Source organism: Doryrhamphus excisus, linkage group LG5 (assembly GCF_037039965.1).
Source record: "Doryrhamphus excisus strain RoL-2023G ecotype Guam linkage group LG5, RoL_Dexc_Guam_v1.1, whole genome shotgun sequence".
Lineage (NCBI taxonomy): Eukaryota > Metazoa > Chordata > Actinopteri > Syngnathiformes > Syngnathidae > Doryrhamphus > Doryrhamphus excisus.
The window spans coordinates 18,810,925-18,824,921 of NC_136361.1; the positions used below are offsets into that span (position 1 = coordinate 18,810,925).

The 13,997-nt window shown below is 38.7% G+C and overlaps 1 protein-coding gene across 5 annotated transcripts in view; it reads left to right on the forward strand.

Annotated features, from left to right (window-relative positions):
• grik2 (glutamate receptor, ionotropic, kainate 2) overlaps nucleotides 1-13,462 on the forward strand; it is a 138,168-nt gene extending 124,706 nt beyond the window's left edge. For 2 of the 5 annotated variants that reach the window (XM_058052758.2, XM_078790858.1), the window contains one exon: nucleotides 12,820-13,462. In XM_058052758.2, coding sequence (XP_057908741.2) covers nucleotides 12,820-13,067 — 248 coding nt within the window. In that variant the 3' untranslated portion in view covers nucleotides 13,068-13,462. Of the gene's footprint in view, nucleotides 1-4,939; nucleotides 5,081-12,819 lie in introns of all 5 variants that reach the window. The other 3 variants (XM_058052760.2, XM_058052761.2, XM_058052759.2) reach the window with 3 other exon arrangements.
• Nucleotides 13,463-13,997: the final 535 nt, after the last annotated feature.

Consider the following 13,997-nt stretch of genomic DNA (forward strand, 5'->3'; position numbering starts at 1 on the left):
ACCATTATTGAAATAAACGTTGCATGGCCAACAGCCCTAATTTTTACACATTTACATCAATTAGACCTGCCAAAAATAATGTGTTAATAGTGGTGACTAATTTATTTCATTAATTACATTACATTTTTTGTGTAATTAATGCATGTCCACCGGAGCAAGCATGCTTCTCTGTTATGACGGGAGATGCGAGATGCATTCAGAATATCTTTTTCTTAATGAAAAAAAATGAAATGAAATGAAAAAATTGGCATATTTTAGATATAGTTGCTAATGGTGATTAATCATGATTAATTAATAAAAACTGTGATTAATCTTTTTTTTACTGTAATCATTTAACAGCCCTAATACGGTATATATACATATACATTTGTTGTGTTTAGCATCATTCATCCATTTCATCAAAGTGTACGTGTTAGCTAGTGAAAACATTGTACACCGTTGTCCGCTCACCATCATGGCGGACCTTCTGCTCAATAGCGTACTACACTTGTTCTATACATTTGGGGGCAAGTCCTGCTTGAGTGTGGTGTCCTTGGTCATGAATGCCAAGAAAAGGAAGAAGAATACAGAATGCTACGTTTTCTTGAAAGTGACCAAGTTTTAGTGCCCGAGAATGACCTTTCATTAGAACATTGAACTGCACGGAATTATATTTATAAAGGAGTTCCTTGTTGCCACTACGTAGCAACATCACCCCAACATATTCATCAAAACGACAAAATCTGGCAATCAAACAGAGGACAGATTCAGGAACTGCTTCTGGAGCAATCAGCGTGATAGTCGAGACGCCAGGCAAAAGAAGACCAGGCGGAGCCATGCCAAGACACGACAAGGACTCCAGGGCCAGAGGACTCATTGAAGCAGCTCTGAGTGATTGGCCAACCAAATGTTGGAAGGCGGCCACAGGTCGGGACAGGTGCTAGGACAGACTCAGCAGGTGACTGACACGCCCATCCACCCAGCCAGAGAAGAAACGTGGCTTTTAGGAGCTGAAGAGATGGAAGAATGGAACAGGGGCTCATGTTTGATGCTGCCCATGGCAGGCGTGGAACCGCAGCAGGAACCGGTGATATGTCAGGACAGGACAACTCAAGTTGAAAGTCAAACAATGAGAAAATGAGCGAGAACGAGGTATGACAAAAATATGAAAATATGATCGGATTTTGTAACGCACATCACGGTCAGTTGTGAGGGGCGAACTTCTCAAAGCAAAATTCCGTGCCCACATCATCCAAACGAGGTAGCGCAGAAAAAACTGAACAGGAGCAGGTGGCAACAGAAGCAAAACTAAGCTTTGAAGACAGAAATTATTTAATCATATTTGCAACAATAACTATGAATGTCTATGCAATAAAAATATCGTCAGTCCTTGGTTGACTTTGTAAAATCTGATTAGAAACGGTTTCTCTGTTCTTGCTGTAAGCAGAAGAAGAAAAAAAAGGCAAGGACTTGACAGAAAAAAACATGATTTATTATTAACTAATTTCATTATTTTTAGAAAGTTATGCCAAAGAATAAAAATTTAATACACGGCCGTGCTGCGTACATTGCAAATGAACCCAATGACAAAAATGGACAAGCATCTGAAGCAGCTTAACTTTGTAATTGTACATGACATCGAACATCTGCATCAAATAAAACACAGCTTCTTATATATATTTTCTCAAAATCTAATTTGTATGTATGTATGTGAGATATGATTTTTGTCAAATACTAATTTATTCTACAATGTTATATTAGACACTTCATTATTATAACTCTCCTGACACTGTGGTCCATAATATTTTATAATTAAAAAAATCCAAGATTGCACAGCATCCCTACATGCCAGAAGCCACAGGTTCAAACCCAAGCCAGGAAAGGCATCCTGCGTTTAAAAAAAAAAAACACAAAAAAAACTGCGATTGTGCCGAACTCAGTGTTCGTGAAGTGTCCTGAGTTGAGTATGGAAAAAGTAACGCCCACGCATTTCAAATTTACCCGACTCTAGGCGTCAAGTTTTTTTGTTTTTTGTTTTTTTCAAGCACGGTCAAAAGAGTGTAAAAATATGATCTGAACTAACCGTGTCAGTTGGTGCCATGTGAACATGCGGTGTGACATCAGACTATATCTCAGAAAAGTTTGTGAACATTGATTTAAAAAAAAAACTCCAGCTTGTGGAAGTGAAAGCAGGATGGCAGAAAGTAAAATTCATTTGAACTTTCCTTAGTTGAGAGTTGCAGTAAAAATCCAGCTATATATATATTGTGTATAAGTGTATAAGGCAATGCCGAGTACATCAGAAACTTAAATAAAACTAAAATAAACTATGAGTCAGATGCCATTCAGTTATGTACTTTCGTAATGAATCCAGAGTCTTCCCACGTTTATCGTGGTTACCGTAATTAGATAATTTCCGTAAAGTAGGAGCCAATATTAATAAATCAAATATTTTCATAGTTAGAGCATACTATAAACCGGTTTGACTTTTTTAATACAGTGCTGTAAACATGAAAACACCACTTTGCACAGACTGCAGGGACATAATAGACGACCCTGATTAGAATGGCAAGGTACCGAGCTAACTAGTTAGCCTCTCCAATTTATTTAGTCTAAACTTAAGAAAGTTGGGTCAGTTTCTGTTTAGGATCTGTTAGGTTATGCTCAATTATTAAAACTGATATGTATTTACTTGACTGAACTCAAAGTCGTCAAAATGGAGAACAAGGACGCATAGTACAAGCATCTTCAAATTGTATGCCGAGTATGACAAATTCACACATTTCGGTCATTCAGATCTGCATTAATATTGAAATTAATCAATTCCTCGATTTTAGTAGCATTGGTCACGCTCACTTTTGCACATAAGCATTTTTTTTGTTTGTTTTTTTGGCTTTTTCCTTGCAGGGGTCGCCACAGTGGTTCACTGAAATGTGTTTAGATATCACCGTTATAAATTAAACTGGGTTTGAGTTGGAATTTTTACATTTTATATCTTTTCCAAGAACGGCTAGTTATGTGACATCATAATATTATTAGAAAAACACAATTGAGCACACTTTTCACTTTGTATTCGGTACAATGGCGGACATACTGCGACCTTTTTAAAAACCGACATTTCTAATGCTTCAGAAAGTCAAATTTTTAAAGCAGCAACAGGTATTAATAAACTAATAACTGAATATATCCCTCTTGCGAACTATTCCAAGTGATCGCATTTTCACTGTAGTTTTCCATGCTGCATCCTGTTTGTCAAAACGCTGTGTTAAGTGTCCCTGTGTTTTTCCACATGCTTGATGGCACACAACCTGCTATTTGCATTTTATAATTACTTCTGTTCCGTAACACTAGACAGAGGCAAAAAATAGCATCTACTCATTTCAGTAATGGGGACGAGCCTTTGCACACTCTTATAGAATAGATAAACCCTTAGTGTGCCTGTGCATATTCTCATTCATCCCGGTCATTGTATTCTCCAGGCATTGAGTCCATTACTGGACTGTTCAGGTTGTCTTGGCAGTCTTTAAAGGGGACTGCACTTTTTTTTTTTTAATTTTACCCATCATTTATAATCCTTACGTGAAACATGAACACATATGTCTTTCTTCTTTCTGTGCATTATAATGCCAGGAAAAGAGTTATTATGAGCTAGCTAACAAATTTCCATGACGCAACTGATTCCTTACAAGCCTACAGCTTTTGAAAAGCAAATGGGAGGAAGTGAACTATGCCACGCTGGTGAAGGACATGAGTAGTATGGGTGCTGGAAAGCATTTTGAGTGTCAACAAAAAAAATTAAACCATCTAGCTTCTGCACTCGGTCACATTAAAAATGGGTCAATGTGGAAAAATGCGTTGCGTTTTGTGTGACACCAGTGCACAGAGCGGAGTCCACGGCATAGTCAAATTTGACCTTTGTGCACACAGGGTTTGGAGAACTGCTGAGGACTCTATTCCACATATATTCCACCCGACTATTTTTCATCCTTAAAGCTATAGTACCAAGTCATGACCGTTAACTGATGAACCAAAACAGTCCAGTTGCAGTCAAGTCAACGCACTGACAATAAACCCATGTTTTTCCATACAAAGCACCCATGTTAATAATAATAGGTTTGTTGAATTACCACAGGAAATACAAACTTTGTCAAATGGCTAAAATATAAATGAACTATTATTATAACTCACAAATTGAACCTCTTCTGGGCAGTACTATCCAACCCTTGCAAAACATTCAGAAATAATCTCCAGCTAATTATTGTATTCAAAAAAATATAAATTATCCATTGCTCGATGGTTTTAACGAGGGATGCCCCGATCAATATCGGCTGATTTCCGTAAAAAACACATGATCGGCCAATGCCGATAAATGCCTTTCAAAGCTAACCTAAAAAAATCTGCGGGGTCAAACCCTACATGTCTGACGTATATCAAACATATCTTTGTTTACACGCTTCTCCGAGCTGTCACTGGTGGCAGCTAGCTACCCCACTAGCTAGAGTTATCGGCCTAGTATAGCTCGTCTTTGTACTGCAAATGTGACTTTTGACTACCGTGGCATTTTGTAACATAAAACTAGCATGCAAGTTAGTTTGGAGTTTGTTTTTGCCCCACAAAAAGGAGACAATTGGATATCACGTTCACGAATATTTATATTTTGAAATGTCAATTTATACCAACCAAATTAAAATGATAAGAAGTGAAGAAACAGTATAATAATAATAATAATAATAATAATAATAATAATAAAAATAATAAAAATAATAAAAATAATAAAAATAATAAAAATAATAAAAATAATAAAAATAATAAAAAATATTTTTTGAGTTAATTTTCCATCTAAATCACACTGACTTTCAATGCAAAATCATCTCCATACTCGTCTGTCAGATATCCATGATTACCATGATTATTCCCTTCCTCCTCCTCCCCATCCCACATCCCTTTCTCTCTCCCTTAGCTCCCCCTTTGCTTCCTTCTCCCACTCCTCCTCTTCCCACTCCTCCTCCTCTTGCTGCTTTTTCCACTCTTCTTGCCTGTTGCTGAGGCTGCTGCAGATTAACCTGGTTCTCGGGGTGCAGGGACCACCAGCTGGCTGTGTGTGAGGAACCCATCTCATCTCCCTCAGCACACACACACGTACACAGCACACACTTGCATGCATGTCCTCATACAATGAAATAATGTGAATCCCTCATATGATACCATATCTTATGATGTCATATGATATGATCTCTTGTTTAGAAAATCAGTGTTGGCTCTGAATGAGGATATTCTTCACTGAAAAAAAACAAATCCTAGTTAAAATGTGGAAACAAGACATCTGCAACCACTGAGATAGATGTCCTCACAACCCATTAAACACTCACTAGTTGCACTTTGTATCATGCCATTACCCTGCTGGAACCCCTTAAGCATCACACAGGTCAAATCAAAATGAAAGATTACCATGGCATTTATTTGAAGAAGAAAAGCAAGAGCCAAAGGCTGCTGTTCGTCATGCGTTTGTTTACGGATTTGGCATTTCAGTGTTGTCTATAATTTGCATGTTTTGTAAAGCAGCATTAGTTTGATGTGTTGTGTTCTCAGCACTGATTTATTATGATAGGAAATGCCACATAACTTGAATCACCTCATTTACACAGCAGTATGTGATTGCAGTTGATTTGGATTGGAGGATACTGGATTAGTTGAGATATGTCTATGCATTCAAACCTCCATCAATAAAGTGCACCTTCCACCATCACCCTACCACCACGGGTGGATTTTATTGATGTCATTCTGAATGCACAGAGATACACCGACGAGATCATGAGGCCCCCTTGTTGTGCCATTCATCCACGACCATCACCTCGTGTTGCTGCATGCTAATGCATGCATCCATGTTGCAAGTATCTGTACACAATTCCTGGGAACCAGCAGCATATTCACCGGACATGTCATCCACTGAGCATGTTTGGGATGCTCTGGATTAATGGATACAGTATTTGAAGTAATGGTGGTCACACAAGACACCACTTAAACTGCACATTTTGGAGTGGCCTTTTATTGTGATCACCCTAAGGCACACCTTGTGCAATAACCATTATGTCTAATCAGTATCTCAATATGCCGCATCTGTGAGGTGGATGTATTACAGTATAAATGCTCACTAATGCATAATTAGACAGATTGGTAAACGACAGGTAGGTCTTTCATGTACATCTAAAAAGGGACCAAAAACAGTATACATATTAAAATGAAATAAAATATAATACACACCTCAATATTTCTGCAAAACTAGTTATTACCTTTTGCTAAATACAAGGATGAAGAGTCTTGAACTAGTCATGATGTGCTATACATATCACTATATTGACACTTACTATGGTACCCATTATGTCATTGGATGGTCATATCACCTCGTACTTCGGTATGTAACAAAAATAAAAAAAACAAAAAAAACTATATTAGGAAAGCAGGAAGTGAACAAATGTAACAGTTACTGATTGTAAAAGTACCAGATGGAGGGGTAGGATTTAATAAGCTTTGCTTCTTCCTACTCCTTTTGGACATGTAGAACTGTGAACTGATTATGTGATGCATTCAATTGTAATCTGATGTATGTTCAAATGAAATAAAACCATTACCATTACCATTACCCTTTCTACCACAGTGGTACTGGTACACCCAAAGTCCATGTAATAGAAAAGAAAGAAAGATTGATCCGGTAACAACCAACTAGCAAATGTCTACATGAAAAATTGGTATATTAGCTTTTATTCACTCGTGCCATGCTGTCTATGTGCTGGCTATTTTCACCTTTTGCCTTTCAGTTTTCAATTTCTGCATCGTATTACAACACAGGCATTCTCCAAAGTGCACGCAGGCCTTCCTCAGAGCTGTGGCACAGCTGCTGGTTGTTGAGCATCATAAAAACTCTGTAATCCAATGACCCTAAGCTGCCGCTATCAATCCAACATGCCACCAGCAGGCAGATTTGATGGCAATATGTCCCCCGAGCCTGAGCAAAATGGGCCCAGTGCAGCACGAAGCCCGAGGCTACAGTATATGACTTTTACTGATAAAACACTGCAGCAGCATTTAATTTTACACGGGGTGATGTCAGGCAAAATGAAAAGCCATGACTGTCTTCGGTATGATCCAAGTGATTAGCTGGCTTATTTGTACACACGTTTTAGAATTTGGTTTGCTGAAATTTGTCGGCATCTAATCTATCAACATTTATCACAATTACTTGTGTTCAACTTCACTTCTTCTGTTTTGATTATTCCTGCGAGAGACAAACTACTTTGTTTCGTCTCAGTGCCTTATAAAAGGCACTGAACAAAATTGATTTAAAATAGTTTTTCTCTGAAATTGTATGCATAATGACAAAAGAAAATGTAATTTTATTTTTGTTAATACAAATATATTAACACCATGTGCGTAAGTACTGTAAATTCCAGAAAGTAAAGTGTCCAATTTGTAATATTCGATATTTACACAGAACGACACACTATAAACCTTCCGGTCATACCTACACTTGGTGTTCCCAGTGAAACGTGAGTTGCTTTTTTCCATCAGAGTACCACAACTGCCGCATTCCAAACAGTCCAAGCAGAAGATGTTGTAATTCTACATGTGATCAAACTTACTTAAGATTTGTCAGATCAAAGCACAATCACTGCATTGCATAAGACTTAAAAACATAAAATTAACGTGATAGTCCACTTTACTACCCCAATTCACTACTTCCTGAATCATGGGAACTGTAGTTCTTTTAGCCACAAATTAGGTGCATCACTGTTGAAGCCAGTAGGTTCAAAACATGTGAAAAAAGTAGCGGCGTTAAGTCCGAAACAGAATGTACTTGTCGTCAAAGAAGGTGAATACTGTAAAATCCGATGTACTATCTTTGTAATGTGTACACCTTCACTGAGTTTGTATAATCTAAGTCTTAATCTAAATATTAAGACAAGTATAGTGCATAGTGTAGTATAGTTTTAGGTATACTAGACAGTGTTTTCCCTTGACATGTTTCAGCTGGTCTATATGTGCCCTGTGATTGGCTGGCGACCAGTCCAATGTACCCTGCCTATCGCCCAAAGACAGCTGGGATAGGCTCCAGCACCCCCGCGAGCCTTGTGAGGATAAGCGGTAGAAAATGAATGAATGAATGAATGAATGAATGAATGTTTCAGCTGTCACCTGCAGTCTTCCACAGAAGTGACCTAGGCGTGGCCAACCCTGTAGGCCTCCCGCCACTCGATGGTCTCTTGAAGGGATGAGAGCATGAATGCTCCCCTCATCCCGATTGAAGTAAGGAAACAAACCGAGGACACCATTGATTGACTTCTTTATCGTATAAATGACTGATTATAAGTTTGTATCAATCTCATCCAAACAAACACAACCGATGGATTAAGGAGGCGAATTAAATAATAAAACAAGAAGAGGACGCCATCAATCAGGATGGAGGGGGGTACTATTTACATCTGGGAACATTCTCATTCATCCAGGTTGTATTCTCAGGGCATTCAATTGATCACAACTGGACTGTTCAGGTTGGATGGGGATTGGGAGTGCAGGTTTGTACCCAAGCCGATCTCCCTCATTTTAGGCTGGGGGTCAGCTTCCTGGTTTCAAACATCTTTTACATGATGGAGACCATCAGAAATGCATTGTATGAAATGCATGTATTCGGTTTCATGGGTTGTTTTTGTGCACTGACATGCACTGTTAACTGTGGGACCTTGTTTGTGCGTCTTGCCAGATGGTGTTCAACTAATAGAGTGTATCCCAAGTAGGAATATACATGGATAGCAGTGGAAACAGGATACACATTTTGGGAATACTTTTGCCTCTCAAAACAACTGTTTCACTTATTGTGGTAGATTGTGTGTAGTATTTGTGCAGGGTTTTAACTAATCATACAACATAACAAAGGAATTGTTGATTTGCCATTGGCGTCCATTAGATTAACAATGTTTGACCGCATTAGAGGTGGGTCGAGGGTCCTATGAGCAAGTCTTTTCTAACTGGTCTACCAGTGTGCACACCCAGGACTCAAACCCTGAGCTGTTGAATGTTTAGCACGACTCTTAAGGCATCAAGAAGAAGAACAATCAGCACTTCTGTGTTCAGTTCAATGTGGGTCAGTCCCTATGGTAGACAAGCCAAGAGGTATGAGCCCACTCAAGGAGTCAAATAACTGGGTGGAACGAAATGTAAATTGCACAAAGGAAAAAGGCCCACTTATGTGACTCATGATTATCATTGTCCTTGTTTGGTTCTGGTCACAAATGTGAGAAAAAAGTACAAGGATGCAACTTGTTGATGTCTACACATCTACACCTCACATCTCAGTCAAAATAATGAGACCTTAAAGAGAAATATGCAAAATTCCCAAATTCCTGCAGAGCTTTTTAAGGGGTGGACTGAGGTCATTGAATGCATCACTCTGTTTTCCTCACAAACACCAAAAATCCGAGTGTTGTTTTCTTAATTACACTTGACACAGATAATTTTCCAACAGTTTTTCCAACAGTCCAATGGTAAATTTGCTTTAACGTCATCGTTTTTTTCGACCGTCAAGGTACTCAAAGTGCTTTGACACAGTTACCTCATTCATCAACCGATGATGCAGCAACTGGGGTTCGGTGTCTTGCCCAAGGATACTTCGACATGGTCACAGGGTGGGAAACGATCTCTCCACCACCTTAGCAATGCTACGACTCATTGCTAGAGAGATTATTTCATTATTTGTGTCGTGTATTCCCGATAAAACTGAACCAAGTGAAAATGGAGGGTCCGTAAATGATTCCTTTCTCATGATTATGTTATTTAGTTCCATTACGTTGATACAAACTCACAGGTTAAAGCAGGGGTCGGGAACCTTTTTGGCGAAGAGAGCCATGAAGGCCAGATATTTTAAAATGTGTATCTGTGAGAGCCATATACATTTTTTTAAACATTGAATGCAATAAAATGTGTGCATTTTTATGTAAGACCAACAGTTTTAGATAATGGGCTCTAATTACGTAGACCAGGCACACTACCCCACGCCAATGGGGTGTGGCCAGCACACTTTCGTGAACAGCGCAGTGTCTAATAATAAATCAAATACTTGTTGCCATTAATGCAACTTCTGCTGCTGCATAATTTTGCACCATACTCAGTATATTTCATTCTTTTGGCCATCTTTGTCAGAAGGCTTGGTTCTGCAGCTTTAGCTAGGTGACTATTTGACTAAAGGAGAAAAGTTTATATTTACATGTTGACATCTCAATGACCGAGGTAGACTACAGCATTACCCAGTAATAATCGAGTTTTGGTGTTTGACCTGGAAAATATCAGGAAAGATAGATATGGTCGGCCGTATTGCAGTAGAAAATAGATGGAGGAATTAAAATGCATAAAAAAGTTGTTGATTTTTAATATTATTTTATTTTATTTATCATTTCTGTGATGGTTTACTTTAAAATGTTAGCAGAAATACATTTTTATTGTGGTAAGAAATGCTTGAGAGCCAGATACAGTCATCAAAAGAGCCCTGCCTGGCTCCCGAGCCATAGGTTCCCTACCTCTGGGTTAAAGTATTTATGACATCAAAACATGTTAATCTTGTTATTTCTGCCATGGAAAAATAACATTAAAAGGCACAGCCAAGTTCTGTTGTGAAGTCCAACAGTCATTAGCTGCATTGTGGGCAAAGTAAATAAACCAATAAACCTCAATAAAGTCCACAGTATTAGCCCTGACACTACATCACAGTCACCCCCCCCCCCCCCCATTAGATTTGCAATCAAACTAATAACAAGGACAGATCACACAATGCAACTTTGCAATGAAACTTTTTTCCCACCCCACATGCGGAAGACTAGACTCAACCCGGACACTTTTGTGGTTTGACTTGATACTTGCAGATGCCACTTTAGCTTACGGTATGAGAAAGAAGACTGTGAGTAGCAGCTGTTTAATTGAGCATGCAGCAACATGGGATTCTAGTCCAATGAGATACAATGTGCATTAATAAGTGATGACATTCCATGGGCCTGTTAAACACACTCTACTCAAAGAGTGTGTCTCGCCGCTTTTGTCTTTTGGACTTTGTGTTATTTCTGCTTGAAATGAGCACTGCACACTTAGAAGGCTGTGCCATACTCAAGTATACAAGGCATCAAAATAAGAAATGTGTATGAAAAATGACTGTTTTTTATCAGTGAAGTGCAATCATGATTGCACAATTGAAAGAGGTTTGCTTGGGCACTGTATGGTTGCTCAAGCTTCAGCATGTGGACCAAATGTTCATGGGCCTGATTTGATCCAGTATCGGTATGGGGTTCCAATACCAGCGTAAATACCAGCACAGATATCCGATCCATTAGCTTTAATGTCTAATGTTTAAAATGTAACGCATCATACTGTACATGTACTGCAAGTATATAATTGTACTAATACAAGCCCCGATGGCAGCATATAAAGTACATTTCTCACAGGCGTCATTCTGACTGGTGGAGGACTATCAAGGAATAGGTGGTACAAGAGGGAGAACTATACACTGGAACCTCAGTTTACATGTTTTTTTTGGTTAAGGTCAAATATTTACACCAAAATTTTGCCTCGGTTTGAGTACATTTTCCAGTTAACATATAACATGACCCCATCTTGTCGGGTTATTAATACACTGCGTGACTCCAACTGTGTTCTGTATTTGTATTTTGATCACAAAACTTTGTTAGCTTTAATAAAATGGCAAACAGAACCGCAAGTCAATGTTGTTATCAGCAAAATATAATACGTTTTTTCTAGTTTAACATGCATAAAACAATTCTAAATGCATATAAATGATAAATAAAAAGGGATACATGAACACTTAAGGTTACTTTTATCGTGTACTTTTACTCATGACTGTTCCCAAAGACACAATGTGCTAGCGACACACCACACAGACACCTCCCTGTTCCTGTCATGACAATTTAATAGTTTCTCACCTTCATCAAAATGCTGCCACTTGCAACTTTGTTTGCCTGCGTCGCGGGTTATTAAGTCACTTAGACTGTACACAGAACACATGAAGGACATAAAATCCCATACCTCCTTGTAACAGTGCACAGAATCCAGGACCCCTCTAGCATTCATTAGCATTCAATGATATTTATTGTTAATGTAGCCCGTGGCAGTCGAACATTTGAGACCAAAAGAATGGTCAAAATTGTTGGGTGTTATTCCTCTCTGAGCTTTTTATGTCCATGATGGTCATTTTCACTTCCATGGTGGTGGCTTTCCTTTTCCTTGGTGCGGTGCGCTGCCGCTTGGGATACATAATGAAGTCCAAAAAGTTCGCAAGTGGTGTTGTTCTTCCTCAGTGCGGTTGTGCGGACACACAGCAATTTTGCAGAATAAAATTCAGTTTTTCATTAATTTATGTAACCATGAAAATTCCGGTTGTAAATCGAGGACCACCAAAAAAAAACAAACAGCAACAATGTTAAAATATGTATAATGTAAAATAAATGGCCCAAAAATGGCCCACTTCACATTATGCTAAAGGACACAAAGTCACAAGAGCCAAAATCACTACAATTACAAATTAAGCTGCTATAAAAATGCACGAGTGTCAACTTCGGTTTACTTCCAGAAATAAAAAGTGGAGAAATGTCTAACTGCCATTCACCCCCCCCCCCCCACACACACACACACACTTGCACCAAACACACTTCTTTCTCAAAACACAAAGCATTTCACTTTTGACTAAGTCAGGCCAAACTGCATTGAACAACATCTGCAGAAGTGTTAGATTGATGCTACTTTTAGTAATGTTATTTCCCCGCCCCCCCTCCCTATTTTCATCTCCAGAGGTCCTTTTGCAGTGCCATGGTGGACGAACTGAGGGTCTCACTGAAGTGCCAGCGCCGCCTCAAACACAAGCCTCAGCCCCCTGTCATGGTGAAAACGGAGGAGGTTATCAACATGCACACATTCAACGACCGCAGACTGCCAGGGAAAGAGACCATGGCATGAAATGGGAATCACTTTCTCACCCGCACCTCTGCAATGAGGAGGTGTGTAGAGACGCTTGGGGGAAACGTGGGGGGAATTGGTAAAAGGGAGTGGGGGGGGGGGCTAGAATTTGAGTTATTTTTGACAAAGTGCAGAGGTGCTTGAGAGACAAAGAGTCATTCTTATTACTTAAAGATTAGCTAGGATTCAAACATATTTCCTGTGGAAATAACTTGAACCTAAGTGACGTTTCAGCAAGTTACCTCATTATTCGTATCACAATAACATAAACTACAGGCAGATAAAAAAAAAAAAAATGCAGAATGACTTTTCGGTGGAATGGACCTATCCTCTTCAGTTGATACAGTTTAAAAACAGGGCCTGGTTACGCATCTTACTCCCATTTTTTTTTTTTTTTGCTGTGACTATCGATAAATTCTACGGGGACTACGAAGGACTGGAACAAAGTGTCATTATTTATTTTCCAACAAGAATTGAGTACACAAAACAGGCTCGACTCAAATTGAACCCCAAGCCTCAAAGACTACAGTGAGCTCATTTCAGAATGTACAGGGAAGTATTGCTTAGTCACATACTGTAATTGATTAAAAAAAAAAATAATATATTGTATATCATCCATCAGGCAATAAGTGATATCATTTATTTGTGTTTCAGAGTACTAACACGTTCAAATGTAGTGTGTGTGGAGAGGATGCAGAATTACTGTATAAACAAAGGATGCATGGTTTAGGGGATATATAGCAAGCTGTTGAGTTCCATGTACTGTATGAGCCTGTAGTCGCATATAGGGGATCCATGAAATGCACACACCCTCGATTTTAAAATTTAGAGGAATTTTTGGATGTGATTGGCACAGGTTTGTTTGAATTCACGCACTGACACAACGAATAAACTGTATTTATTCAAAGTATTTATTGATTTATTTATGGAATTTCTTATTTATACCTCTACGGACTGGATCATTACGGTGGTAAATCGTACAGCCAAGTCTGTGAGTATTCAAAAGTCGATTT